General features: G+C 29.8%; 6 protein-coding genes across 11 annotated transcripts; 4 read left to right on the top strand and 2 right to left on the bottom strand.

Moving 5' to 3' along the window:
• The first annotated feature begins 197 nt into the window (after window positions 1-197).
• On the top strand, window positions 198-8,400 carry LOC100645522 ((E3-independent) E2 ubiquitin-conjugating enzyme UBE2O). 3 transcript variants are annotated; one of them, XM_012310058.3, is made up of 9 exons: window positions 198-816; window positions 1,079-1,252; window positions 1,330-1,488; window positions 1,545-2,201; window positions 2,292-2,502; window positions 2,585-2,768; window positions 2,859-4,840; window positions 4,917-5,288; window positions 7,460-8,400. In XM_012310058.3, exons 1-8 carry the CDS (start codon window positions 595-597, stop codon window positions 5,279-5,281), a joined length of 3,954 nt encoding a protein of 1,317 aa, XP_012165448.1. In that variant the 5' UTR covers window positions 198-594; the 3' UTR covers window positions 5,282-5,288; window positions 7,460-8,400. The 3 variants fall into 3 exon arrangements, with proteins under 3 accessions (XP_012165448.1, XP_048263661.1, XP_048263659.1); XM_048407704.1 differs by having other exon boundaries at window positions 5,505-8,400; XM_048407702.1 differs by having other exon boundaries at window positions 4,917-8,400.
• A 448-nt stretch (window positions 8,401-8,848) lies between these two features.
• Window positions 8,849-10,275, top strand: LOC100645408. The gene is made up of 3 exons (XM_003396365.4): window positions 8,849-9,167; window positions 9,668-9,751; window positions 9,824-10,275. The coding sequence occupies exons 1-3, from the start codon at window positions 9,125-9,127 to the stop codon at window positions 9,991-9,993; spliced, it is 297 nt and encodes a 98-aa protein (XP_003396413.1). The 5' UTR covers window positions 8,849-9,124; the 3' UTR covers window positions 9,994-10,275.
• On the bottom strand, window positions 10,048-16,595 carry LOC100645286 (splicing factor U2AF 50 kDa subunit). Of its 3 annotated transcripts, none has more exons than XM_003396364.4 (8): window positions 16,420-16,595; window positions 15,458-15,687; window positions 15,109-15,369; window positions 14,871-15,021; window positions 14,722-14,777; window positions 11,507-11,788; window positions 10,721-10,885; window positions 10,048-10,643 (listed from the first exon to the last, which is right to left on the bottom strand). In XM_003396364.4, exons 1-8 carry the CDS (start codon window positions 16,439-16,441, stop codon window positions 10,512-10,514), a joined length of 1,299 nt encoding a protein of 432 aa, XP_003396412.1. In that variant the 5' UTR covers window positions 16,442-16,595; the 3' UTR covers window positions 10,048-10,511. The 3 variants fall into 3 exon arrangements, with proteins under 3 accessions (XP_003396412.1, XP_012165446.1, XP_012165447.1); XM_012310056.3 differs by having other exon boundaries at window positions 14,883-15,021; window positions 16,420-16,594; XM_012310057.3 differs by lacking the exon at window positions 16,420-16,595 and adding an exon at window positions 16,116-16,401.
• Window positions 16,596-17,245: 650 nt separating this feature from the next.
• LOC100644558 (ankyrin repeat domain-containing protein 40) lies at window positions 17,246-18,675 on the top strand. Its single transcript, XM_003396358.3, has 3 exons — window positions 17,246-17,504; window positions 17,683-17,981; window positions 18,092-18,675. Exons 1-3 carry the CDS (start codon window positions 17,332-17,334, stop codon window positions 18,448-18,450), a joined length of 831 nt encoding a protein of 276 aa, XP_003396406.1. The 5' UTR covers window positions 17,246-17,331; the 3' UTR covers window positions 18,451-18,675.
• On the bottom strand, window positions 18,619-20,495 carry LOC100644925 (ribosomal L1 domain-containing protein 1). The gene is made up of 3 exons (XM_003396361.4): window positions 19,890-20,495; window positions 19,058-19,623; window positions 18,619-18,864 (listed from the first exon to the last, which is right to left on the bottom strand). Exons 1-3 carry the CDS (start codon window positions 20,351-20,353, stop codon window positions 18,689-18,691), a joined length of 1,206 nt encoding a protein of 401 aa, XP_003396409.1. The 5' UTR covers window positions 20,354-20,495; the 3' UTR covers window positions 18,619-18,688.
• Window positions 20,496-20,715: 220 nt separating this feature from the next.
• On the top strand, window positions 20,716-27,023 carry LOC100645047 (alpha-(1,3)-fucosyltransferase 7). Of its 2 annotated transcripts, none has more exons than XM_012310055.3 (5): window positions 20,716-20,963; window positions 21,567-21,776; window positions 21,852-22,159; window positions 23,735-23,892; window positions 25,918-27,023. In XM_012310055.3, the coding sequence occupies exons 3-5, from the start codon at window positions 21,986-21,988 to the stop codon at window positions 26,846-26,848; spliced, it is 1,263 nt and encodes a 420-aa protein (XP_012165445.1). In that variant the 5' UTR covers window positions 20,716-20,963; window positions 21,567-21,776; window positions 21,852-21,985; the 3' UTR covers window positions 26,849-27,023. The 2 variants fall into 2 exon arrangements, with proteins under 2 accessions (XP_012165445.1, XP_003396410.1); XM_003396362.4 differs by having other exon boundaries at window positions 20,717-20,963; window positions 21,567-21,683.
• The last annotated feature ends 424 nt before the right edge of the window (window positions 27,024-27,447 follow it).

The following is a 27,447-nucleotide window of genomic DNA, read 5'->3' as shown; positions in this document are numbered from 1 at the left end:
ACGCATATATTAATTTGATACATATAAATAATATTAATATATATTAAATTTTATACTTCTCAATAAATTAAAAAAGTAACTCCATTAAAGAATCCTTATTTTTTCATAAAAGCAAAGCACTAATTCCTTGTTACTTCATATGATTATGAGCTATACATCTGTCAAATCGTACATGAAGCCGCTCCCAAACAAGATAAATTTATCAACTAAACTTTACATACATATGGGCATGTATCATATATACACATTTCATACGCAAACTATACGTAAGTGCTTTATAAATATGTATAAATGTATACTTGATAAGGTACATATTAGATAAAAATATATTTTGACATATGGTTTGAAATGACGATTGAGAAAAGATTGAGAACAATTCTCGATTTGGGAAAAGTCGATAACATCTCGATCGGTGAGAACAATCAAAACTAGTCAAAAGGCACCTAAAATCGGTAGTTTTTAAGTCGGGGTTGGGGTCGGGTTCGGGGTCGGAGCCAAGTTCCTTGCTTGCGACGTGCGCCGTAACCGTTGCGCCGTGTAACCTTCTGTCAGCCGTCGTCGGCAGAAAGCGAGTATTCAGTGATTAGAGGAAAGATGGCTACGAACTTTAGCGTAGAGTGTCAGTACTTTTACGAAGATGTCGTCTATCGTGTGGATAAGAAAGGTAACGTTGTGTTCGGAATTGTTATGGAAAATGACGACCAAGATTTGTCCGAAGAAAGTTCTGACAGCGAAGAGAGCCAAAAGAGGAAAAAGGGCGAGATTCGCGTGGTCTGGCATCCCTCCGGTGTCGAGGAGTTGGTCAGCTCGAAGAAGGTATTTAATAATTAACACGATACGCAAATACATCGCTTAAAAATAGTAGACTATATATAAATTGGTTATTAATATTTCATTACATTATTACCTTTTTCTTATTGTATTTGTTTCTAATTCTATGAAAAGCGACACCTGTCATACCAACGAATCTGCAATTGAATGTTACATTCAAATTTGAATCCATATCTGATATAATAACTGTAACTGTTTATTGTTGCAAGAATATCACGTTTTCTAAAAATGAATTTTTTATTTATAGGTACATTTAGCAGATAGAACACTTATGCCAGGAGATGTTGTACGTCGAATGATCAAAGGAAAGGATACACAGAGAGGATACTGTAGGGATATTGAGCTTACTGCCTGTGTTCAAGTGATTGGTACTAAACAAGTGCTTACCAATATTAGGAGCGAAGATTTAGTTCCTTTGGAAGTATGTAATCATACATTTATAGCTGTTATTTTTATCAAAGTAACTCATATATCATGATTAATAGTTTATGTTTATAGGAATTTGCAACGGATATAGCTGTTTGTATGGATTCATGGGTTGGTGGCATAAAAATGGCAAATTTTAAATTGTGGCTTACTACACCTGATGGATCTCGTTGTGTCATAAATGAAACAGATTCTCGTATTTTAGGACAATTAGAGGAGAGACGCGATAATGTAAGAATTAAATCCAGAATAATTATTTGATTAAAACTACAATGAAAATTTTTTAGGATAATGATTTTCCTCATTCTTCTGAATTTTATCCTGGTCAAAGTTTGTGGGGACCAGTTCACTGCCTGGAAGATGCACAATGGATTACATGTACAAAAGAAATGAAAGCAAAGAGAAAATCTAAACCACAGAAACTAACAAAGGTAATTGTAGAAAAGGTAGAAACAGATTGGGTAGGAGTGCATTGGCAGTGTAGAGCATATTCAAAGGATGGTGCTTGGTCAGATCAAGCTCAACCAAAATTCGTAGTTGAAGGAGAAAATTTGAAGAAACTAAAATTATTGAATGTTTTTGAACCATCTACTGTGCAAGTGGGAGATCGAAACTTTTATGTAATTAAAAGTGATGAAAATGTCATTACACGAGAACAATGGAGAAAACAACAAAGAGACATTTTTCAAGTTCCTAAACATAGTCCAAAGAAAACACGTCCAAATATCAGTGTGACAAAGCCTGTTGAGGATAGAAAAAAGGAGAAGGATAAAGATAAAGTTAATGAACAGCAAACATTAGAAGAGAATGCTCATAATAATATTAACAATTTACAAAATATTACAAGCAATAATACTCTAATGCCTCCAGTACAAAACCAGAATACTGAAAGTTCAGATGATTGGGATACAGAAGATACTGGATCACAAAGTGACAGTGCTTCGGTAAGATCTCTTATTACTTTTTTCACTTAATATCTAGTCAATGATAAACGTAAGATAATGAATGAAGATAATAAATTTTAATATTTCCAGGTATCTAGTGGATGTTCTAGCATGTCATCCATGGGTAAAAAGAAAAAAAGCCCAGCTTTGATGACAAAGGTCCTGAAAAAGAAAAAGTTATGTAAGGCAAAGAAGAAGATTCCACCAGTTCCATTGATTCCAGGGACTAAAATTGTTGTGGAAACATTGTCTACAAGTACAAAAGCTAATGTTGTATGGCAAGATGGTTCAGTAGAATTTGGTAAATTTTATAAATATCTGTTTTGATGATGTGTTACTTTTCGGTAATATATAATCTGTATAACTTCTATTTCTGCTTTTAGGTATTCCATCAACACAACTTTATCCGATTCATCACTTAGATGATAAAGAATTCTTCCCTGGTGATTTTGTAGTTGATCAAAAGGAAGAGTCTAGAATGTATGGTGTAGTTCAAAGTGTTGACCATCAGGGTAGAACAGCTAAAATAAAATGGTTTAAAACATACACTTCTAGTCAAAGTCCGCAGTAAGTATATTTACTACTGATACATTTTTAATTGTAACTAATGGAATTTATTGGAAAAATATAATATTAAACTTGATAAATATTTATTAGACCAACTTTACTAGAAGAACGTGAAGTCAGTGTATATGATTTAAAAGATCATCCAGACTTTCAGTACAGACCAGGTACATTAGTAATTCGAATAGCTAATTTTGAAGGAGAAGATGCTGGATGTACTGCTGGTCAAGTGCTAGATAATTATCCGGAAGGACGAGTTAAAGTGTGGTGGGTTGATGGACATGTAAGTATGTGTTGGCCTCAAGATTTGTATAAAGTAGGTGAATATGATAGTGACGAAGGAGAACTTTGGGACGATGTATCGTCTGACGCGTCATGGGAAACGGAATTGGAAGACTGGTATATCGCCGATACCGATGGTACAGAACAAACAGAATTAGAAAATATAAAACCAAAGCTAGCCGCACACATCGAGAAAGCTCGCATTGCAATGTCTAGACTGGAAGAAATTTTCACTCAAAATCCCTCACTTCAGACAACCGAAGTTATGAGAAAATTATTAGAAGTTTATAAAGATTGTCGATACATGGATAAACTTATGGGTACCTCTTTCTTCCATGAATGTCATTTTCAAGGACTTCTGGAGAGAGTCCGAGAACGTGGTCGTGCAAATGTAGCGCAACGTATGGCGGATCAAGTAACAAGATTATTTACGCATAAATCTGATGGATCAGAAGAAAATATAGAAAAGAACAATATAGAAAATTCCAATAATATACAATCAGGAAGTAATCCTTGTGAAAAGATCATTACCACTGTAACGGATATGACAGAATCCATCGATCATAAAAACGATGAACCCACCAATAAACAGAACGTAAAAGGTGAAGGATCAATTGATCGTTTATTTATTAATGTTAATCCTAATCCTGAGGATTCTGGATTGTATTCTGCAGAAAATTCAAAGAAAGAGTCGGGTTCGAGTGACTCAAGTGGGGAATTTCTACTTAGCGAGGATGTGAACAACGTACCTGATCGTTCAATAGACAAACCAGAAATAAATAAAACTTCCAAAACTCAGATGCACATAACAAGTTCTCACGTGGCTAGTTCTCAAGTTTGCGTTAAATTGTGCACTTTAATAAAAGCTCAACTTGTACTAGCGCATGCAGAAGTTTCTAGACGATTTGGGTTATCAAAAATGTCATTATCCGATGCCGAAAAAGGATCGTCGCCTTTGAAGAAGCAGAAAAAAGAAGAAGAAAGACGTATAGAATTATTACAAGAACCATCAGAATATTCCATAGAAATTCCACCACCAATATATACAGAAGGAGAAGGATTTTCTATAGAAGAGACAGCACCAGATAGTCATAAATTTAAATTAACAATGTTTCAGCCTACAGATCCTACAAACTTTTTCAGAACTGTTTCCAAGGAATTAAAACTTTTAAAAAGTTCACTTCCACCCGGTATATGGGTAAAGGGATTTGAAGATAGAATAGATTTATATTCTGTAATGTTTCGTGGACCTGAGAAAACACCATACGAAGATGGTCTTTTTCTTTTTGATTTTCAATTATCTGCCGATTATCCTGCTGCTCCACCACTTTGCCATTATATTTCTTACTGTAATGATAGGTTAAATCCCAATCTGTATGAGGATGGTAAAGTTTGTGTAAGCTTACTTGGAACATGGTCTGGTCGTGGAACGGAAGTGTGGACAAGTTCCTCAACTCTCTTGCAAGTTATAGTCTCGATTCAAGGCCTTATTCTCGTACCAGAACCATATTTTAATGAAGCTGGATTCGATAAACAAAAAGGCTCTCAACAAGGAAAAGAAAATTCAAGAATGTACAATGAAATGGTTGTACTAAAATTGGTTCAAGCACAGACTAAGTTATTACAACATCCACCACCTGTATTTAAAGATATTATTATTGGACATTTCAAGAGGCATGCAAACAAATTATTGCAACGTTTAGAGTTGTGGATGGAAATTTCTGAACAACATAATAATCAACACCCATTATCTCCAGTAACACCTACTACTTTTAAACAAATATCTGACGTTGGTATGTTGTAATTTTTCTTTCTTTTAATCTATGAAAACTTGCAGTCGATAATTTTAATAATTACTCTTTTATCCAGATAACAAAATTTTACCAGAATTTCCATTAATACCAGCGTCTAGAGGTTTCTGCATAACACTCCGTAAAACTTTAGCTATATTCAAAGAAGTGCTGATTAAAGAGGGTATTATAGAAAGAAACAGCGATGTACGTACTTGGGAAAATATCAAGGAGCAAACAAAGAGCGAAGGTCACGAAACAAGCAAAACTGCTGACAGTAATACAATGGAACAAGACAGTAAAAAAAAGATCAGTGAAGGAAGTTCCAAATTAACTCCAAACGGTAGCCTATCAAAGGACCGTGTATCATCTTCCTCCACGAATATTTCCTCTACATCACTAAGCGAAACGAAGAAAATTACGTTGGATCATACCATCAGCTAGCCACAAGGTAAACCTAAATTTAAACCAAAAAATTTAGTTCGTAAAAGATACACGATTATTCGGTAATACATTCAATTAATTTATTATGTATATATAATATATATATATTATTATATATAATAATATATATATTAATATATATATTAAAGATATGTTCAATGATGTTCGCGGTATTTATTTATTAATATGAACACCACTACTAACAAACGATAACTTTTAACAGAAACGCCGCTGTCATTGCTCCGCAGCTAGAGATATTTGTTACTATAGAGTAACCACATAGTAACGTAATAAATACGATCATATAGGCATGTATGAACAAATAAGATCTTGTTCTTGTATACAATTTCGTAAATTTCTGGGATATATTACACAATTTAATTTATGATGTTATATAGAATATATAATAATAAAAATACACATATGTATATTATATATAATATATAATATTATAATATTTACGAATATAAAATTAATATTTGGTCACGGGATACTATATATGCATTTAGTTCTATAATTCTGCAATGAAAATAGAGAGCGTTTCTCAAAAACGCAGTTTGACTGAATTATTAAAACAAAGAAACAAGGAAGGAGAAAATAATGTCAAATATTGAATAAGCGAAAAAGTATTGTCACTGCATAAAGAATGAGGAAAATTAAAATGAAGAAATAAAGTAACCAATAAAAGGTAGCAATACGTTAAGCCAACGTGAAAACACTTCTCAATATAGTTTAAGAAACACGATAATAATAGTTATTAATTCTACATGCATTTCACTGAATACAATCGAGTAATGACGCCACCAACCTTACGAAAGAGAAATTTATTATCCTTCAAATATCTTAAAAATCATTATGCCATTTAATAATTCAATATTTCAAATGAAATTACATGATTTTGATTGCAAATAGGTTGTAGTTTAGGCACAAAAAGATTCGTATTTAGATGAGAAACCTATGACAATTAATGTCCAATGTTATAAATACTTCTAACGTAGTATATAAATTATAAACAAATTATTATTATACATTCTATTATCTACAGTCAAGGAATTTTCTTTATCGATAATTTGTTTGGTATATTTATAGGAAAAAATTGTTTTTGTGAATTCTTCGTTTTTGTTTTGGTATATATAATATTTATTTGATAATAAAGTATTTGATGTTGTCACGAACATTTGCGGAGAACATTAGTACTTATTACACAACGTAAGCGTTTTGCAGTATTACTTATATTTATTTATTTTTTTTTTTTTTTTAATTCTACACTTCTCTGGTGTAATAATAGAATATATTTGTTTGCTGCGAGGGATTCATGTTTCTGTAAATTTAAAAATGAATGCATATAACTAGGAGTATGAAACTTAATACACATAAACCGGGATATATTGCATTCTGAGATATATTGCATGCAACGAAATAATCGAAGAACGATTAACATGTTAAGAACAACGTTCAGCTTTGTGTTTTTTACTTGATATTATGTTATATAATCTTGTTTTATTTATACATTATTATATTTTATTTATTTTTCGTACTCCAATTTTAAAATATATGTACAACCCAAAATAATTATTTATGTAACTGCCCAGTTATTTTATTAAAGGAACAGAATTCCATTGAAAACTTTCTTTTTTCAAGGATGTCTTATTTGCTATTATATTTATACACTTCTAAGTTTAATTTATTTATATACTGCATTTTTTGTTTATTTATATGCTGATATTTATATGTTAATAAACGTCGTAAAAATTTATGTTACTAGGTGGTGTTTAATTCTATTAACTGATTACTCGTAAATATAAATGCAAATTAAAATTGTATTGATCATTCGAATAATTATTTCTTTGTGATATTTTTACGGTACCGGATATGTACAGTATGTGCGCGACTTGAAACATTAATGCACAAATTCATGTTCCACTCTCGCGCCGAAATGTAGTCAGCTTTAAAAAAAACAATCAACAATTTAATGTGTACGCATCATATACATTTTATCTGCATGTTCTTTCCATTATATCGATTTGTTCTTTTCGTTGAATATCTACCAAATATATATATAATAGCACAGAATTTGCGTGTTAATGAAGGATATACGATCACGTAGTACTGTACATGTCGAAGTGTATCTCTTCTGCTGTAAATCAGTAGATTTGATATTCTTCGACCATATTGCAGTGTTGTCAAGCAATCGCCATAAAGTGCGGCGACTTTGGAATTCTTGCGCCAACAGGGTGCATACAAAATGGGTACAGACAGAGACAGGAAAGTAAAAAAAAAAGAAAGCATATGTTTGCGTGAACGTTTCCTCGAAATCATGTGGTGCTGAATACATAAATAAAAAAATGAAAGGAAAAAATCACAATTATACCAGGGAAACTGCAATCTCTAGGAAAAAAAAGGAAAGGGAGAGAAAATGTATTAAGTAAAAATGATAGCTAAACTAGACGAAGAAAATAACGAGAGGGGACGAAGCAATGCGAGTACTGTCTTTTAAGGCAGAGAAGAGCTTGTATTGTGAAACGTGATGTTTTGGAAAGCCTTGTATATGTGCCAGCTATTTCTATTTACATTATGATGGTAATTATATCCGTAAGTTGCATAGAGCTTTATTTTCGCCGTAAAATTACTTTAATATTGTATGAAAAGAACAGATGGAATATATTTAATTATTCGAGTCAACATATGAACTGTCGATACCAACATTTTAAATGCTGCTTCAGTGACTGTTTCTCATGATCCTTTGAAACATTATACATACATATAAAGTATACTAAACTAACGATTTATTTTACAAATTTAGTTCGTAAGTATATGTAACTATTTTGAAAGTTAATTAAGATATATTTATATATTTAATTTAAATAGAAATATTTCAAAGGATTAGTGAACAACTACATAGAATATTATTATAAACCTTCTAATATAAGGCATTAATCTTAACTATATCTATTTCGTGTATTAGAGAAAGTATCTCATTTGATATTTAGTTGAAGATCTTTTCTCGTTGGTATCGACTAATTTAATATATTACAACGATCATGTAATAATCTATTACTTGTAATTTGATTTCCTTGATTTTTATTTAATAAAAAGTTAGTATGTGCGATTAAAAAATATTAACTGACTATAAATCTTTTCTGTTTCATAGATCCTACCCATACTCACCTGAATCTTCGACCTGCACTCCCGATAATCTGCTTCATATCCGAACCGTCAAATTCCAACTACATTCTGGATTTCCACATTTCTTTAGGCGATTATTCAATGTCAAGCACGCAAAAAATTCAATTTCTAAATATTTAAATCGCCTTAAATCATAGTGTACAATTCGGATGAAGTATTTTATATAAACTTGTACATATATTATTATATGCTTGTATAAATTTATTTTAACTAAGTCAAGTCGTTTGTCATATTTACTTGAATAATTATTTATTATTAAATTATAAGTATAATTTATTTCACTTTTGCCTACAGTTACAAAAACAAATTAAAAAAATTTTAATACATGTTAAAGGTATTAAATATTTACTAATACAAATAATTGACAGAATTAATAAACAGATAATTAAGGAATTTAAAATACCAATTAACAAAGATAACTTGTTTAGTGCTCTCATAAATGCTCATACAAAAAATTCTTTTTATCTCTTGTAAAAATGCGATAAGATGGGTTTCCATTTGTTATCAAATATCTTATCAAAACGTTGATTCACACGTTCGTATCCACATCCTCATCTCTGACACGATTCGAGCGTTATTCACCTGCTTATTTTACCTGCAAGTGTTAATTTTGATTCTAATCTACCTGTAACGTGGTTAGTTTTGGTAAAAACAACAATGTGTTCTAAAAAGTTATTATGCTATGTTGCTATTGGCCTATGTAAGTATATAAATTAAATTAATTATATTTCAAATACAATACTTTTGAAATAATTGTTACATACTATTAAACGTATCTATTGTGCACTGATGAAAAAGCAAAGAATCGACTTGCGTAAAATATAAAATATTTAATTATAATTCTGGAAATCTTAATTAAAATTTGTAAATTATATTAATTCTAAAATTATATCTTAATAAAATAGTTTAGTAACAATTATGCCACATGCACACAATATACGTATTTATGTCCTCATTTCAGAATTTTTTAAATAGTTATATATGAACATGAAACACAAAATTGAAATAAAATATATACATTGAATATATGTAATACATTATTAAAAAGATACATTTATAAATGTAAAAAGTTGTAAAATATATTAGTGTGATCAATAAGGATATGAATAAATATTTGTGTAATGATAATAAAACTATATTGGAATATTATTTCTCATTTTTTTTTACTTTTACGTTCTTATTTATTAATTTTGTATATAGTAATCATGGGAATCTTTATGGATGGAGTTGAAGCAAGACGTAAAATTTTGAAAGGTCGAAAAACAATTACTAGACGTTATTATTGTAAGTAGAAAATATAAAAACAAAATGTGGGGAAAATGATGTATATAATAATTAAATATATCAATTTTTTAGGGGGAACCGCAATACCAGCATGGTCCATAGTATTACTAATAGGAATTAGCATACTATTTGCCGGCGGTGGACTCTACGTCCTATTACAAAAATTTGTGGTTGATAATGCTGATACTGGAGAAAGCCATGCGTCATACCAACCTGCATTGCAAACTGAAGCTGCACCTTAAATATCATATGTTATATGTATGTAATGTAGATAAAAAATGTTTTTATACAAAAAATTGTATGCAGTATGACAATTTATTATTTATTTTTATATAATTCTGCATTTAACAATGGATTATTTCAATCTCACTACTGATTAATGTAAACAATGATGTCACTATTTGTACAATGGTATCCTTTTATAGCATCTCTTTTCTTACTAGCAATTTCATAAATTATGGATTATTTATATCTGATTATGTTATCGAAAGATACGTAAATTACAACAATTACCATTTAATGCATAGTATGATCAAAAAACAATTACATTTTGTTTTGTACATTCCGATAAAAGAGAGTTATTAATTTTTAGATTTTTTAGATTATTCATTCAATACATATATATAATATATATTATATATGTATATATATATATATGTACTTAATGAATATATATGTGTGTATATATATATATATATATATATATATTATACACTGTAGTCAATTATGAATTAGTACGAAAGAAAGAAAATCTTATGTCTTAAAATTCTCTGCGGTGATACTTATCAGGATCAAAATATGATGTTACAACAACGCGATTATTGAATTTTCGTCCTGTAAGAGTCTGCTGTGCTTTCTGACAATCAATCACACTATTAAATTCGACAAATACCTGCAACATTAAGAAACTTGTTAATATATTTTTATAAATTAAAATAAATTAATGTTTTATTATATTAAAAAACATACTTTCCCACATCCAGGTACATCAACACCTTCTATAGGTCTAGGTATTTCCACAGATCGGACCACACCATATTTATTACACTCTTCCTTGATGTCTTCTAAGATATCTTCATATTCTTCTTCTTCCATTAATTCTTCAGGTGTTACCATATTTAGCAAGCAAAGAACCTACATATATGTCATAATACATTTTTGTTAAATGCAATACATGTGTGTTTTATGATGTATTATTACGAAATTATGATTTAATGAATATAATGAAAAAAGTAAACAATAGATATTGGAAAAGCAGTAGGCTATACATGAGGAACTATATAATGAGAAACTGGTGGAATGCTGTAGGGATTATAGGGTGCTGAAAAGAAAAAGGATGAGGTAAAGTGCTTAAGAAACAGAGTATCAAAATAATTAAAGAAATAGAGGAACAATATTAAAAAAGAACAGTGCAATAAAAAAAGAAAACTAAAAATACAAAGGGATAGAAGGGGATGTAAATATAGTTAGAAAACCAAAGACAGTAGTATAGTACAGGTTAAAATAGAGTATAATTTAGTATAATAAGTTGGAATGGATGATAGCAGAACCAAAAAGAAGCGAGAAAAGCATGAGTCGTAAAAGCATATGATATTTTAAATAACTTATTATATTAAAACTAAATTCATCTCTTGAGAAGAATCCGAAATATATATATATATTTATTTATTTATATTTTTGTTTATATATATTTATATATTTATATTATATATATAAATTTATTATAGTAAGAAGTTATAATCCAAATTATCTTACCTCAGTAGCTGGCCCACTTGTGCCCACCATTGATAACCCAGGCACCTGAATTTGAACTGGAGCTTGTGCACCAATCATAGGGTTCTTGGCACCTACGCTAGCTCGTTGAACAATCAGTTTCTTGTCTCCCAGCTGCATTCCATTTAATCCAGCAATTGCTTGATCAGTCATTGACACGTCAACGTACTCGCAGAATGCATAACCCTTGGATAGACCTGTAGCTGAATCCTTTACTAAATTGAATGCTCTCAGTTGTCCAAAACTCATCAGTAACTCCTTCACCTGTATTGTAAAAATAACATTATTTATTTAGTCATGTAATATCAATATAATTTAAATTCATATAGACTATGCAACTTTTAATTTTATTACATTTCCCAACATAATTAATAAACACAGATATTTCAGATTATCATAATGATTTAACACGTTTTCTGCATATCGAAAATCTAATTCAACGAATTTTAAATATATCACAAAAATCCGATCAGCAAAAGCTGCAATAGACTAATTACTTATGAAAATCTATGAGTATAACTACAATCAATATTGTTGTGATTCCTGTTACCATATTTTGCATTTATGCTTTTAGAAAAATAAAAGACTTTGTAATATAAATAAAAATATACATAAGTAATATGAATACATATAACATAGGATGAAATATTATAAATGATAGGAGAACAAAATAAAGTTATGTAATCTGATTATAAGTCAACAGTGGGCAGAATTCTACAATTACTATAATCCAGCCTTATACAACTGAAATTTTACAGCATACTGATAAGATCTGACAGAGTAGACTACTAACATGTAACTTGTGCACATATATGGAACTTCAAATACAACTAGGCAATACGCAGACAAACGTGCTAAATATCATTACATACTTCACTCTAATCTCTTAAAATTAAAATATAAAATTGATTTATAATTAAATTAGAAAATCATTAATAACGTAAAATTAATTTTGGAATAAGGAAGTAAGTCACAATATCATAACTTAAAACTAATATGAAAGTTGCATAATCAAAAAATAATAAATTTAGTATAATTTCATGTATATTATATCTCGCCTACTCGAATTCCATATAACATCTTCACTTAATGTCTTTTTTTACATATAAAAGTTTTACTCCAGTCTGGAACAGATCTTTGTCAATGTTTTAATCAGAATACTCTTGCTCTTCAAACGTGGATTTCCCTCACATTTATTTTTGAATTCTCTCTTCAAAAAAACATGTACCTTAAAGTTACTTACATCTTTCCATTCCCAAGAAGTAACTGAAAACTCTGAAGCAAAGATAACAGCATGTTGCATTTAATGAAAACTTATTTATCTTCACCTCTAGGAGTCAAAACTCCCAGGTAGTTGTGATCTATGTAATTTTATAATAAGTGTTTGTAAACACTCTAATTCATATCATCAAGATATGTAATTGTAATCTCACATATGATTGCTTAAGCCATCCAAGAAATTATATGCTATTAACTAAGGCATTCCAACGAGGACTATATCATTATAAAACCATCAGGTTCGTATATTCTTATTATTTAGAAGAATAAATTACTATTTTAAATAATTATAGAGATAATAAGAAGAAAAATTCCCATTAAAAGTCCATAAGGAATATCACGTATCAATTAGCGTTACCTACTATATTATTAATTCTTTGGCGAGTAAGCAACACGCTATTATCAATAAAAAACTATCCAATTAGAAAACGCACCATTTGTTTAGAAGAACCGAGATCTTCTGAAAGGGGCTGCAAAAGTCGCATAAGCCCAATACGAAGGCATGAAAATGATATAAGTACTTGCCTCGAGGGACTGGGCTAGCCTCTCTCCAGGCAGTGTGGTATTTTGTCATGTTCAGTAGTAGTAGTAGTGGTAGAAGTAGTGGTAGAAGTAGTGGTAGTGGTAAGCAAATGCTTTTGATCGGCGCAACCCTAAGCTAAGAAATGGGGAGAAAGGGCACTGGTATCAGTCCACAGTTACTATATAATAACCAAACGGTTATATTGCTTTGATTGTATTATTCCATCAATGTATCACTTTAATAACACAGTATTAACTTTTTCCGGCGTTTAAAGTTCACATGTACCGACTTTTATTTTTCTTACTTTCTCTTTGCACTTTGTCTTTGTATTAATGCACATTACTGATACTCGAACACATAAATTCGTTCGCGTAACCTGTAAACGTATCAAAGCACAAGGACGAAGAGCTGTAAAGCCTGTAAAAGCCTGTAAAGAAAACAGCTGCAAGAGAAAAGATACTCCTGAAAAAAATAGGTGCCAAAAGACTTGGAGCTGTTACCAGATGCACATAAGATTATGTGTTGACCCTGTAATCCCATCAAGACAAAAAACAAAAAAAACTGATATACTAGGTAAAATTGATTGATTTGTCTGTTGTAGTCCTAAAAAATCTTTTTGTATGTAATACCACTGCATGAAAACAGGCTCATTCTGTAAGAGTTTCAGATGTAAAAATACGAAGAAGATTTCACTTTTGAAGATTTCATCACCTAACAATTCTGCATGACTGCTTTATGTATAACTATTTCTCTTCTCCCTTCCTACCCCTCCCTTTTTCAGTCATTTATTGAAAAATTTCGTATCCCCTTGGCTGGGTCCACGATGTTCCTAGAAAGACTGTAAAAGAAATACGACTGCTGCGACTGCATGCCACCTGAATGCTGCAACGCCTCTAACCAATTTCCTATCCACTATCTAATCATGGCGCTTCGAGAAGAAATACGAGAGATGAAATTCTACATTGCCCTTAGACTTCACTGAACACACAACTGGAATTAGAATCCAAGTCACCTAGCTAAATATAACCTAATCAACGCTGGAATCCAATGGATACACATACATACCTCTATGGCATTTCAGTAGATGACACATCTTCGTAAGTTTGATCTCCGCTAAATAGCTAAATACCTATGTAATAATTTAATCCTTTGGTATAACTCACAATGCTGAGAACTAGCATATATTTAAGGTAATCCTACAGCATTGTTATACAGCAGTGCAGTTGTTTTAATCTCTGATGCCATTTAGATATATTTAATATATTTATTAAAGCTTTTACGAAAAATACTAAATAAATATGAAATAGATTTTAATATACACATAGACATCAGTGAATAAGAACTGCTTCCAAAGGTGTGCAATTAACAAAACTATGTTGTAGACTTGTTTGCATACCTGTTCCTCATTCAAGTAATTGGGTAAACCACCAATGAAGATCTTGTGAGGAGAATCTAAAAATCAAAATATTACATTGTATTTTACATAATATTAAAAGTAAATTTTTAAACATACATAGAAATATAAAGAGTATGTATAAAACATACCGGGAACCGTACCTGGCACGTTCATACTTGGATTATCAGTCATTCCTGGCATTGGTTGATAATCATGTGGTCTTCTTATTTTCAAACTCTGTCCTTTGAAGTTGATACCATCAAATGCCATAGCTTGTGTTGTTTCATCTATCGAACGGAACTAAAAAACAATTTCGTGAATATTTTGTCATGAAACTATAAAAACTATAAATTGCAAAACCTTATTTTCAAATAAACTTTGTTGTACCTCTAAGAAAGCAAAGTTTTTATCTAAATTGATCTGACATGCTAATACTGGATTTCCAGCAGCTTGAGCAAGACCAGATAGATGCATTTGTTGATTAAAGAACTCCATCATTTCTTCTTCAGTCACACCAAATGGAATGTTTCCTACATACAGTCTCCTTGCTTGGCGAGTTATCGTACTACCAACAACTGGCACAGCTGCTTGTGGTGTATCTGCCACAATGTTTGCAGGTATTTGTCCTGCAGCTTGCATAGCTTTATACTGTTATAATTCAAATTAAAATTAAACAAATCTCCAGAAAAAAATTAATTTATTTTGATAACTAATTTAATAAAATTCAATATATTACCTGCAAAGGAGTAATATGTTCAAATCCAGGTGGTGGTACATCCCAATAAAGAGATGGCTTCCTCCTTCTAGAACTGCGACTTTTTTTAGGAGAACTACTTCTTTTCCTATCTCTTCTATCTTTAGAACGTGAACGAGAACGTTTTCTACGATCTCTACTACGAGATCTATGTCTCCTATCACGATCTCTATCCCTATCCCTATCTTTCTCACGGTCCTGACGGTCTCGATCTATCAATACATAAATATATAAATATACACATAAATACACATGATTTCACATTGTTATTAATAATGAAGAAGCTATTCATATGATACTTAATGTATAGCATATAAATTTATCCTAATGGCCTAATACATTTTTTAAAATTATTATATTTAAAATTTTATAATTTTGATACATGTTAAACTACCATACAATTTCATACATATATCAATAACTACTAACTACTATCTGTATATTTAACTTGTAATATACATATACATATATGTTATATGTACTTAGTCATTACCTACATTTGAATGATTAAAGTTACAATCCTAAAATGTATAATTAATAATTCATAACATATAAAAAATATATAATAGAAATTTTGAAGTTGATGAAATAATATATAATCATTATTGTGACGTAATACTATATATAATGAAAAATGTACCCATAAGAATGATCTTCGTAGATGCTTATTTTCAGGTTACCGTTAAACTCACAAGATCTTGCAAAAAATATTTGAACACTATTTTATTCACACTGAAATTAAGTAAACGTTGAATAGTTTGAGATCTTTTAAGAAAGAAATATTGAAAAAAATGCCTCAAGATATGTTGACTCTTCTTGGGAGTATTTCTCCGGCCATTACGATCACTCACTCGACTTATTTACCTGACTGTAACGCGGGAACAATGACGAAAAAGCACAGTATACTTGGCAAAGGTCTCTAAAGAGACCTTTGGGATATTTACCTCCATTATAATCCTCGCCCATTTTTCAGTTACCTAAAACGTAATTTTATTTTGAAGAAGTAATAATATAAATAACAACGAAGTTAACGAGTGTCAATTGCTCTTAAAACAAATTTTTATTCTAAAATGGCGATAGGCTAAGTAGATGTTCGCTAGGAATAATTATTTTGATACAATATCTGGTTCCAGATGGCGTAAGATACAACCGGAATTGATTTCTCTGGTATATTATTCTGATAAATATTTAAATATAAATGTATTAAATTTTAATCAGCATAGATTGTAAATTTATAATCTGAAATTTCCCAATATTTAAACAACAACAGTTAATTGAAATAAATTTTTATTATACATAGTAGTACAAATATTATATTATACAATATTATTTTATTCAGTAAAAGATTAAAAACATTAAATTAATACTTCATTTGAGATATCATCTATTAAAATAAAATCAAATAAATAATTGAATATATTTTAAAAAGTTTAACAATTTGATAAAAAAATTGCAAGAAATTGTAACATTTTTAATGATATATATTAAATTGTTAAGCAAAAATGTATCTAAATAGTTTCAGAATAAAAAATTATTCCTATCAAGCTTTTTACAAAAATTTTCATATTAATTATATTCAGATAAAACTGATATGACTAATTATTTATGAGTTCATATCTTTTTTTTAAATAAATCTGTTTGTTACGAATGAAAAATCTCAAATATACTTCAATATTTTTTAATTTAAAAGTTTTAAAATTTGTAATGTTCAATTTATCTGATGTTCCAGTAAGATTCTTCTAAGCTACCACTCGTGGCGCTTAGATAGCGACTGAGTTTGAATCTCTCAAACACATGTATTAAGTAACGCCATTCTTTGTATTTGTACATTTCAAAATGTCCTAAATAAACTCGAAATGGAAAAAAATGTGAAATCCGTAGACTTATTTAGAAGTTATGATAACATGGAAAATAAGAGAATATTAGAAGAGCGGTTGAGGAAAGCAGCCTGTGTTGGTGATACAGACGTTGTTCAAGAATTACTTAATTTAGGTGTCGATGTTAATGCACGACACTCTGTTAATGGATGGTATTTCTTTTTTAATTTATTATATGCAATTCTTATATTTTTTTCTAATAACTAATAGCAAAGATGTATAATAAGAGTAAAAACATACAATATCTTTCCTTGTATACATGTAATGAAACTGAATGGCCTTGTGTCAAAAATATCAAAATAATGACATAATTAGTATTTTTCCTTTAAGGACTCCTTTACATTGGGCATGTAAAAAGGGGTACTTAGATGTAGCTGCCTTGCTTTTAAAAAATGGTGCAGATAAGAATATAAGATCTGAAATTGGAGAGACTCCAGCATTTTTGTGCATCAATCCACAGATTTTACAACTTCTAGATATGCCACTGGCTATGCCAACTGATACTCAAAGAGTCCTAAATGAATCAGCAGTACACAATGTTATGCCTAAATATGTAAAAAGTGATTATGTACATGGAGCTACAGATTCAGGAATTCCTAGAGTAAGAAACAATGGTTTATACCAAGATGGTGAGAAATTTGTAATAATTTAATTTTTTGTAATTTTAATGTTTATACATATATAAATATTAATAGCTCAAGATAATGAAACAGAACATTAAATCTATACATTTTTTTAGAATTAGTATTAAAGATTCGTATTGCTGATGCTCCTGACCCAGATTTTATAGAAATTGAGTTACCACAAAGTGATTTGACATATCAAGCATTGATTTGGATATGTTGTCAAGAATTAAATGTTGAACCCAACCAAATTGTAAAATTAAGAAAACTGCCCAATACTAGGTTGAGAAAAGATGAAGATATTCAACGACTTCAAAACTTCCAAGAAATAGAAGTTGTTACAAATACCGTAAACACATATAAGTACATGCAAAATACCAATGGTATTTCAACAATGGGACATTCAGGAGTAGTAGCAAGTCCAGCAAATGGGTACCAGAGTATTTCTAAGAAAGATCAGACTATTTTATATTAATTATTGGTATCATATATCGTTTTTCTTCTTTTCATATGTAATTAAATGAAGAAAACTAACATTTAAGTAAAATACAATATATATGCAATTAGGTATGTCAAATTTAAAGTGCAATAATTGAACATTTTTAATATAACAAAGTACTTAAGGTAATAATAAGTAGAAAGATAATTTTTTAACCTTGTTTACTAGATTTAATAAAGTAATAAAAAATAATTACACTTTTTTATTTGTTTTGTTAATTTCTCTTTGGAGAAAGAACCTTTCTTTCCTCTTTAACAGTAATAATGTCTCCTTCAGGAGTAACAGTTACACTAACAATACCAGGTGCAGTACTAAGTTCTCCTGATACATTACGATATGCTTTTGGTCTCTTAGGCTGCACTATTGGCACTCTAACCAAGCATTTGTTTTCTAAAAACAAATAAGAAACACATTAAACATACCTATAATAATAATTAATCATAGTCAGATTGTAAGTCTATTATAAGGAGGTTCTTTGGCACAGCATATTGATTTACATACACATTAAGTTTATATAAAAATATAATTTTTATAAGAATTTTCCTATAAAAATGAGAATTAAATGTAATTAATCAAAACTTACTCAATGTTGTATATATAGGGAGGCCAAGGCTAGAAGATGTTTTAATACGAATAGAACGAATATTAGCCCAGCCCCCTGGGTAGTTTTTAGATAAATAACTGCACGTTGCTAATATATTTTCTATAATTTCTTCTTTTTTCATAGAGGTGTGTCCAATTTGAATTATATGAGTATCGCCATAAGAATGTATCTGCATAACAGTTTTCCTCAAAGCATAATCTATTTCGTGTTTTAAATCTTTGCTATGCATTCGGATGGATGTTGGCAGTTTCCTTTTCTTATAAAATTCTCTTCCCAATAAATGAGATAAATGACCAGCTATTTTTCCATCTACAAGAAAATGATCATAGCTACCAACAAGCTTCCTTTTTAATTCATACTGATCATATTCAGTTTTTACTTGATTCATTGGTATTATAGCCTTTATTCTTGTACAATTGTGTTTACGTAACAAGTTTTCATAATATTCTATCGTTGGTTCATAATCCTTTCTTCTACCTCTTTCAAGATCACCAACAAAAAGTGCAATTTCGTCATTTGATGACACTATTGAATATGGTAATAATCTACAAAATAAATTGGGCGATAAATAGTGTTTTAATAAAATTAATCACACTGATTATTAAAAATAAAAATGAACATCATTTGTGACTTTATAATCACGGTTCCTCATAAGGATCTATTGGAGATTAAACATACATATATATATATATATAATCATTTGTGACTATATATTATACATATGCATTAAATCACATAATAATAATATATAAAAATGATTTTTTGTTTATTTGAAAAGATACGTATAATTAATGTATAAACGTAAACTTACATTCTAATACACCTTCTTGGAGTTTTAGGTACTCTAATACATGTTATTTGCATAAATATTGATTGGCTTTCGTCATCAAACAATGCATTGTTATTCTTCAATTGTTCTTCAGTCAAATGGTTGATTACGCTAATGCATTGTGATATATGTTCTTTTGACAAATCACTCAAATGTAAGCAATCTGTATTTCCTTCGTCACTAACCCTATCTTCTCTTTTTCGCTTCCGCGATTCTGCAATCTCAGAAATTGCTTTTGTATATGAACTAATTTTTGTCTTATTTTGCACATTATTTTTTTTAGAAGATCTTAATGTACGTTTCAATGTTCTATCACTGATCATTTTTGGATTTTTCCCATTTCGTGATTTCTTATTCTTTATGTGGCTGTTACCTTTCGTGTTCTGTGCACTTTTAACTTTCGATAATTCTATACGTTTTTTAATAATTTTACGAGTAGTTACCATCTTGTACACATGGAAATTACTTATGTCCACTTTTCCGAATCTAAGAGCGGAAACGGAAACGGTTCTGTTGATAACTTTCTTATACTATAGTGCATAGTGCCAACCATAGATCACATGCAAGTAAAGAAGGTTCATTCATTTCTAACATTTTATTCACGGCAATAAAAGTATATTTTTCAATCTCTTAATAATTAAAATAAATTATCCTAGTATTTATATCGTCCTTCGAGGTACAACAGAATAAATGAGATATCAATAGATAATAATATCTACATATAATTAGCGATATATATAATCATTACCACTACAGTAAAGACAGAAACTAGTTGTATCTGTGTAAAAAAATATATTTATGCATGCATTATTCGTGCATAATTAAAGAACAATTGCGTATCGGTTAACTATGACATAAGTCATTATTAAAAAATGTATATTGGTTAAGTATAGTTAAAATATAACTTTAATTAACAGAAAATAAAAATATATATTTAAAAAAAATTCAAGTTAATTGTGTTATATATTAAATATTTCAATTAGCGAGTCTATCTGCTTGAATTAAAATGTAAGAACTAATTGTATAGATAAAAGTTTGGAACTGTCACATGTACATGTAAGTAATTTTAAGATTAAGATATCAAAATTTTTCGATTTAAAAAAGTATTGCTAACTAGAATTATAATTGACCTACCATATTTTGTAATACGTATATCTAAAATGTATCATGATTTATATATTACTATAATTAAATGCTATATATTTTCTTGCCAGTAATTAATAGTATATAATAAATTAAATTTATTCGTCATTGATATATACTTTTTTTATTATACAATTAAAATTATTTTTAAATAATTCTTTAATAAAATGTAAATTTGACCATTTAGTAATCATTCAGTATGTATTAACAATTAATTACAGTTACGGAAACATATTGACATGCATTTGTAAACGAAACATTTAATAAATAAGTAGATTGCATTTTTATTACGAATACTAATGAATTGAATAATAACCGCGAAATTTGAAATCCAAACAGATATGATATACGTATGTATGTATGTACTCTTCACACTTGTATACAAAATAGCATAAGATTAAACCAATAAACTTGCCTAATAATAAATCTTAAACGAATATGAACGATTAAGATCTAATTTATTTGGTATTAATATTTCTTCTAATAAATTTAAATATTTCTTGAAACAATAACAAGGGGTGTGATGTTCTATCACCGCTGAGGATAACGTTCGCAACTTACTACACCTCGGACCGTTACACTTGGTTAACCAAGACAATCGAGATCAACGATTGCTTGCAACACACGTCAAAGGTAGCCTCGACTGTTGGTCAGACCTGTTTCTTTTCTCTAAACATTTTTTATCCTTCACCTTATTACAAGTTATCAGTTTTTATACTAACAAAGGTTCATATAGTTTCAGTGTATTACAGCAGCGCTCGAAGAATATATCTTACTAACTATCAATTTTGTCTCATTTAGGCGATTCGTGATATAAAAGTAGAAAAACAGCTGTCAGATGGAAAAATTGTGATGATAAGATAAGTGAAAATGATAGAAGATCGATATGCCACGACTAATATTTGCCACGCTCTATCGAAAAATTCAGAAGTACGATGCGCGGGATTTCACGATATGCGAAACTAATATTATTTCTATGCATTGGTTCCATAATTTTTTGTGCAATTTTTGGTACTCTTCCAAGTATCCTTAGAAGAGTTAATAAAGTGATTGTGAAACAAATAAAACATCGACAACAAATAAAAGAAGAATTACTAAGAAATGAACAGGTACATCTGTATTTGATTTTATTAAGATTAATCTATAATCCTTTTTCTTTTGATTGTGCTATTATTAAAAATGAAAAAGTTTATATATATTTCCTCTACTATTGAGTAAAACACGTTAGTAGTATAAGTAAGTTTCATAGAGTCTCTATTAGGACTTGGATGTACAGGGTTATCCACTTAAACCCGCGGAACCCGCGCTTGCGCGAACATAAGAAAATGGCAACAGTGTAATATATACACTACAATCTACAATCAAATATCACTCGCTATCTATGAATTGTTGCTAGAAGTATAATTAGGTGAGAACACGAAGTGGTTTAGTTATCGTCGGAGCACTTTAAATTTGACGTCACAATAAGAAGACAATCGCAGAGAAAGCGAATTTCGCATTTTCGTGTCCCTGCGGGATCCTATACCATCCAAGCAAGCAAGTGCACCCGGTTCTGTTCTCACATGTAACTTAATTTTTTCTTTAAATAACTGAAATCTTGGATTATATTTACCTGAAATTGAATTTATTTGAAATTAATTTGAAAAAATGTAATTACATTGTAATTTTTTTTATTTAAAAGTACACTCAACTGCCAGAATTATTATCGAATTACAATGAAATTGTTCACATTTTCACAAACATCGCGGCTCTTTCTCCACATTGTTGGTAATGTTTATTTTCAACGTATTAAACATTTTCTTCTACGTCATACTCTAAAAGTTATTCACGATCACTTTCTATAAATTGCCCGTTAATATCTGATTTTGAATCATTCTGCTGTGAATATGTCGAATGTAAGAATAAAAATTGAACAGAGCAATTGAGATACGAGATACCTTACAGAATTCTAGTTTAAAAAAATAGAAATTAATTTAATTCTTGTATTGCAGTACTTGAGTTCGGACTACTCAGCAAAGGCTACTTGTTTATGACACAATCATTTATAAATCGTCAAAATAAAAAATAGTTCTCATATTTTTTTATTTCATTGTTATAAAGTTGTTTTTAATTAGATTGTTGAGATTCTTATCAACAAAATGATACCGAACATGGTTATACCCTTGAAAGGTAGACAGTTCACTGAACTGCATGGGAGACGGTATTTATGTTTGTTCAGACATAACATTTTGATATTGCTTTCTTTACAACAATTTCAATTTTAAATAAGAAAGATTATATTGTAATTATATTTCAGGTAAGTATAATCCAAGATATCAGTTATCTAAAGAAAAAATTAAGTTAAGTTACATGTGGGAACAGAACCGGCTGCACTCGCTTGCTTGGATGGTTTAGGAGCGCGCAGGGACATGAAATCGTCGGATAAAAACACGGGACTCGCTTTTTCTCAGTGATCGTTTTCTCCTTATTGTGTCAAATTTAAAGTGCTCCGACGATAACTAAACCACTTCATGTTCTCACCTAATTATACTTCTAGTAACAGCTCGTAGATGGCGAGTGACATTCGATTGTGTAGCAAGTGTATGTTACACTGTTGCCATTTTCTATTGTTCTCGCAAGCGCGGGTTCCGAATTAAATGAATAACCCTTATAGTATTACTAATTTGCGCCTTTATCCGTATCAGATTGAAACGACGTCTGTACTTGGCAAATGGCTCTTGTCTTCTGAGGGAAGTTTAACACCACCGATAATAAATAAGAGGAAGGAACCGTATTTGATCTTAATTTGGAAGCACGGAATGTTTTTGGAACGTAGGCACATCAGACGTTTTACGAATAAAAAGTTAATAAAATTATATTAAAAACTTGTTTTTTATGAGATATAAATATGCACTTGTTAATTTACAGTAATGCTTGCTGAAATTACAATAAATCAGGTCTTTGCGTTATTCAGGTTGTCTCACCTGATATGTTGATTTATATCACTATTATTATCCGTAACAAAAAATGCTTCAGATAAAAGTAGAATGGTTGCGAAGGAGGTACATTAATCAATGCATCTCGATATTCTCCGTAAAAAGGTATTGATCCCTGTATGTCGAAAAGTTATTGTTAAAGTAAAAGTTAATTGTAAAAGCTTTCGTACAAAAGATAAGGAAAACGAATACAAAAGTATTGCCTTATATCTATATCCGTGTCTTTTACACAATAATGTTTACAAAATAAAAATTAAAATATCTATTAAACTAGTAGCTTTTCGACATAAATAGGTTAATAATTTTTTGTAGAGTATCTCGATCTGCATTAATTAACGTATTAAAAGATATGATTCTATTTAAAAAAACAAAGTTTTTTCAGATGTTTACATGACCTTTACACGATCACCTAAAGAAAAACTAATAACATCAGAATATGTCCTCTTTGAAGCCATACAATCTTTGTCTGAAATATTTTTCGTTACGAACAATAATAATAACATAAATCAAAGTAACAATATCAGATGAGACACCCCGTGTAATTTTCGCTGAACAAGTTGCGACTCTTTCGCAATACTTCTCAATTTCTCGATAAGAACAAATGACATATATAACGAAAGCGAACTAGAAAGATATACATAGTGTGTCAAGAAACAATGGTCGAGCCCTGACATTCTCAAGGGATGTCGCATTCGTTACGATGAATGATCCAATTATACAAATATCAACTTCCACTAATTTTCATTTTATTTTCTTAATTTCTATAATTTCTATCTTATCAATACAAATATAATGATATAAATAAGTTTTATAGATAACAATATTGCTGATTAATAGATTAGTCACAGAATTATCAATAATTTCCAGGATATAAAACGAATTTCTGTTAAAACTAATCTGAGTTGTCTTGTTATTAAGTCACTCATTCATTTCATTCATTCATCTCATTAAATAAAAATTCTATACAATGTGCCCGGTCTATCTGGAAACGTTCAGACATCTCGAAAAATATGTATGACATGAAAAAGTGTTTCAAACAGAACTTGTATGATATCAAGGAGGACATACTATATCCTTGTCTATTTGACCATGCGATAATGTTAAAACGTATGAAGTTGAAACGTATGACGTATTATATTACATTTTTCAAAGTCAATCCTATGAAGGTCATATTACAATTTTCAAGTAGATATCTGCATTTTTTTTATTACATATATTTGGCATTGAGATATTTTCCAAACGTTACAAACTCGTGTCTCCCACCATGTGCTATCAAAATACGAACTTTTAAATTTGATAAAGCGATACAAGAAACTAAAAAGGAAAGTGACTGATCGACTGACTGTTTTGGAAATATATACCAATGGTGGCATTATGAAAAACATCTTTGTGCATCCTCGTGATGTACATCGAATGACGCTAATGTCGACGGCATGCAGCATGCTGAATTTAAAAATTCATATTTTGATAGCAGATGATGCAAAAGACATAAGTTTGTAGCATTTTAGAAACATATCGATATCAGATATATGTAATAAAAAATGTAGATTCCCATTTGAAAATTGTAATAGAATCTTCAAAGGACGTTTCGAAGTCACTGGGAAATCAAATGAGCGAGAGTATAGTATATCGCTCAAAAGTGCTCGATCGTCGTTGCTTGATATACTGTCTTTCTCGTCTATCCTTCCTATATCTATTTACTATTTTCGACAATCGGTTTAATAAATTCGGACTATATTGAGTTTGAGATATAAGGATGTGAGTTACTGAAATGTAAATAAAACAATTGTATTGAAATGAAATTTAAACGAGTATTACTGTAATAATATTAGTACATATACTTTAAACTATAATTCTATTTAACTTTGAATTGAAATGTATTTCCATTTTAGGTTTTCACCTTGGGAAAATTGTACAGTAAAATGTGTACTAAGTTACCAATCCAAAGATTTAAATATAGCAGATGCAGTTGTGTTTCATTTGCATCTGACAAAAGATGTACTGGAATTGCCAATCAGAACACAATGGAATCAGAGGTGGATCTTTTTGACTGATGAATCGCCAATACACACTTTTATCTATGGAAATCAACAATTGTCTAAATATAACGGTTTATTTAACTGGTCAATGACGTATCGCATGAATAGCGATGTACCAATACCTTACGGCAGAACGATTTCTACTTCGTTTATAAATTCACCAAATATAAATTTTTCGAAGGATCTGATAAAAACATCAAAAACTAAACTGGCCACTGTGATGGGTAGTAATTGCGGGGGCACCAATGATCGATGGATATATATTAACGAATTGAAAGTAATTCTCGGTAATGATCTTGATATATATGGAAAATGTTTAAATGGTAATACGACCGCATGTCCGGGACATTTCGATAAAGATTGTTCTGTTTTAAATTCCTACAAGTTTTATTTAGCTTTTGAAAATTCAAATTGTAGAGAATACTTAACAGAGAAAGTATTCTGGCATGGTTATCACAAATTAGCAATACCAGTAATAATGGGTGCACCAAAGAAAGATTGCGAGAAATTATTACCACCACATTCGTTCATTCACGTTAATGATTTTGTTAATCCGAGAGCTTTAGCAGATTATATTCGCTATCTTAATAAGTACGATGATAAATATTTCGAGTTCCATGAGTGGCGTAAATATTACAAAGTAATCAACGAACATGGTTATTTTGGCAGTATGTCACGACATTATTGCCGTATTTGCGAAGCTCTTCATTATAATTCTCCTGCTCCCAAAGTGTACGAGGATATGGAATTGTTTTGGAACAAAAAACGAGATTGTACTCTCTGATATATTTGAATTTATTTGCCTTTGTATTATATTGTTATCACTGTTTAACGTTACTGAATTAAATTTTTATCTGTTAAACTTATAGTTTGTTATTTTTTGTTTGTAATTGTTTTGTTTTGATTATCGCGTAATATTTATTGTAAATAAATTGAATAAAAATATCAAACACACTATAGATCCTATAATTTTTCATACCAACTTGCTATAAATATTTTATACATATAAGATTTATGTTAATTGTAACATCGATTACAATTTACATATTTCATTGCAATTAAATAACAAATAGAAAACGTATGCATAAAATATAATAATTACGTATAACGTATATATAAGAAAAAAATATTTAGCTATGAATTATATAACATTCTATTGCAAAATTTTTTATCTTGAAAGTGTAAGGTCTGCAGACGATGCGAAATAAATAGATAAAAAATAATATTAGGTTAGAATGTTTGACTATTTTAATATTAACATTGTACGTATCAAAATAAAAGCTTCAATCATGTTACGTAAAACTTTTTCCGACAATATTTATGAATCATTATAAGGTATGATAATAAAATATTTTATTAACAACTTTTTCAAAATAGATTCGT

This window comes from Bombus terrestris, chromosome 7 (genome assembly GCF_910591885.1).
Source record: "Bombus terrestris chromosome 7, iyBomTerr1.2, whole genome shotgun sequence".
NCBI lineage: Eukaryota > Metazoa > Arthropoda > Insecta > Hymenoptera > Apidae > Bombus > Bombus terrestris.
The sequence above is the reverse complement of the archived record's forward strand: the minus strand, read 5'-3'. Positions and strand labels throughout refer to the sequence as shown.

Coding starts and splice junctions, on each gene's coding strand:
- LOC100645522 (XM_012310058.3), top strand. CDS start 595: ATGGCTACGAACTTTAGCGTAGAGTGTCAGTACTTTTACGAAGATGTC. Junction 1,253..1,329: donor AAGATTTAGTTCCTTTGGAA/GTATGTAATCAT, acceptor TTATGTTTATAG/GAATTTGCAACGGATATAGC. Junction 4,841..4,916: donor TAAACAAATATCTGACGTTG/GTATGTTGTAAT, acceptor TCTTTTATCCAG/ATAACAAAATTTTACCAGAA.
- LOC100645408 (XM_003396365.4), top strand. CDS start 9,125: ATGTGTTCTAAAAAGTTATTATGCTATGTTGCTATTGGCCTAT. Junction 9,168..9,667: donor CTATGTTGCTATTGGCCTAT/GTAAGTATATAA, acceptor TTTTGTATATAG/TAATCATGGGAATCTTTATG. Junction 9,752..9,823: donor AATTACTAGACGTTATTATT/GTAAGTAGAAAA, acceptor TCAATTTTTTAG/GGGGAACCGCAATACCAGCA.
- LOC100645286 (XM_003396364.4), bottom strand. CDS start 16,441: ATGGGCGAGGATTATAATGGAG. Junction 14,778..14,870: donor CGTGCCAGGTACGGTTCCCG/GTATGTTTTATA, acceptor TTTGATTTTTAG/ATTCTCCTCACAAGATCTTC. Junction 11,789..14,721: donor ATTACTTGAATGAGGAACAG/GTATGCAAACAA, acceptor TTTACAATACAG/GTGAAGGAGTTACTGATGAG.
- LOC100644558 (XM_003396358.3), top strand. CDS start 17,332: ATGGAAAAAAATGTGAAATCCGTAGACTTATTTAGAAGTTATGATAAC. Junction 17,505..17,682: donor CGACACTCTGTTAATGGATG/GTATTTCTTTTT, acceptor TTTTCCTTTAAG/GACTCCTTTACATTGGGCAT. Junction 17,982..18,091: donor CAATGGTTTATACCAAGATG/GTGAGAAATTTG, acceptor ACATTTTTTTAG/AATTAGTATTAAAGATTCGT.
- LOC100644925 (XM_003396361.4), bottom strand. CDS start 20,353: ATGGTAACTACTCGTAAAATTATTAAAAAACGTATAGAATTATCGAAA. Junction 19,624..19,889: donor CCAAGAAGGTGTATTAGAAT/GTAAGTTTACGT, acceptor TTTATTTTGTAG/ATTATTACCATATTCAATAG. Junction 18,865..19,057: donor CCCTATATATACAACATTGA/GTAAGTTTTGAT, acceptor ATTTGTTTTTAG/AAAACAAATGCTTGGTTAGA.
- LOC100645047 (XM_012310055.3), top strand. CDS start 21,986: ATGCGCGGGATTTCACGATATGCGAAACTAATATTATTTCTATGCATT. Junction 22,160..23,734: donor AATTACTAAGAAATGAACAG/GTACATCTGTAT, acceptor TATCCGTATCAG/ATTGAAACGACGTCTGTACT. Junction 23,893..25,917: donor AGACGTTTTACGAATAAAAA/GTTAATAAAATT, acceptor TTTCCATTTTAG/GTTTTCACCTTGGGAAAATT.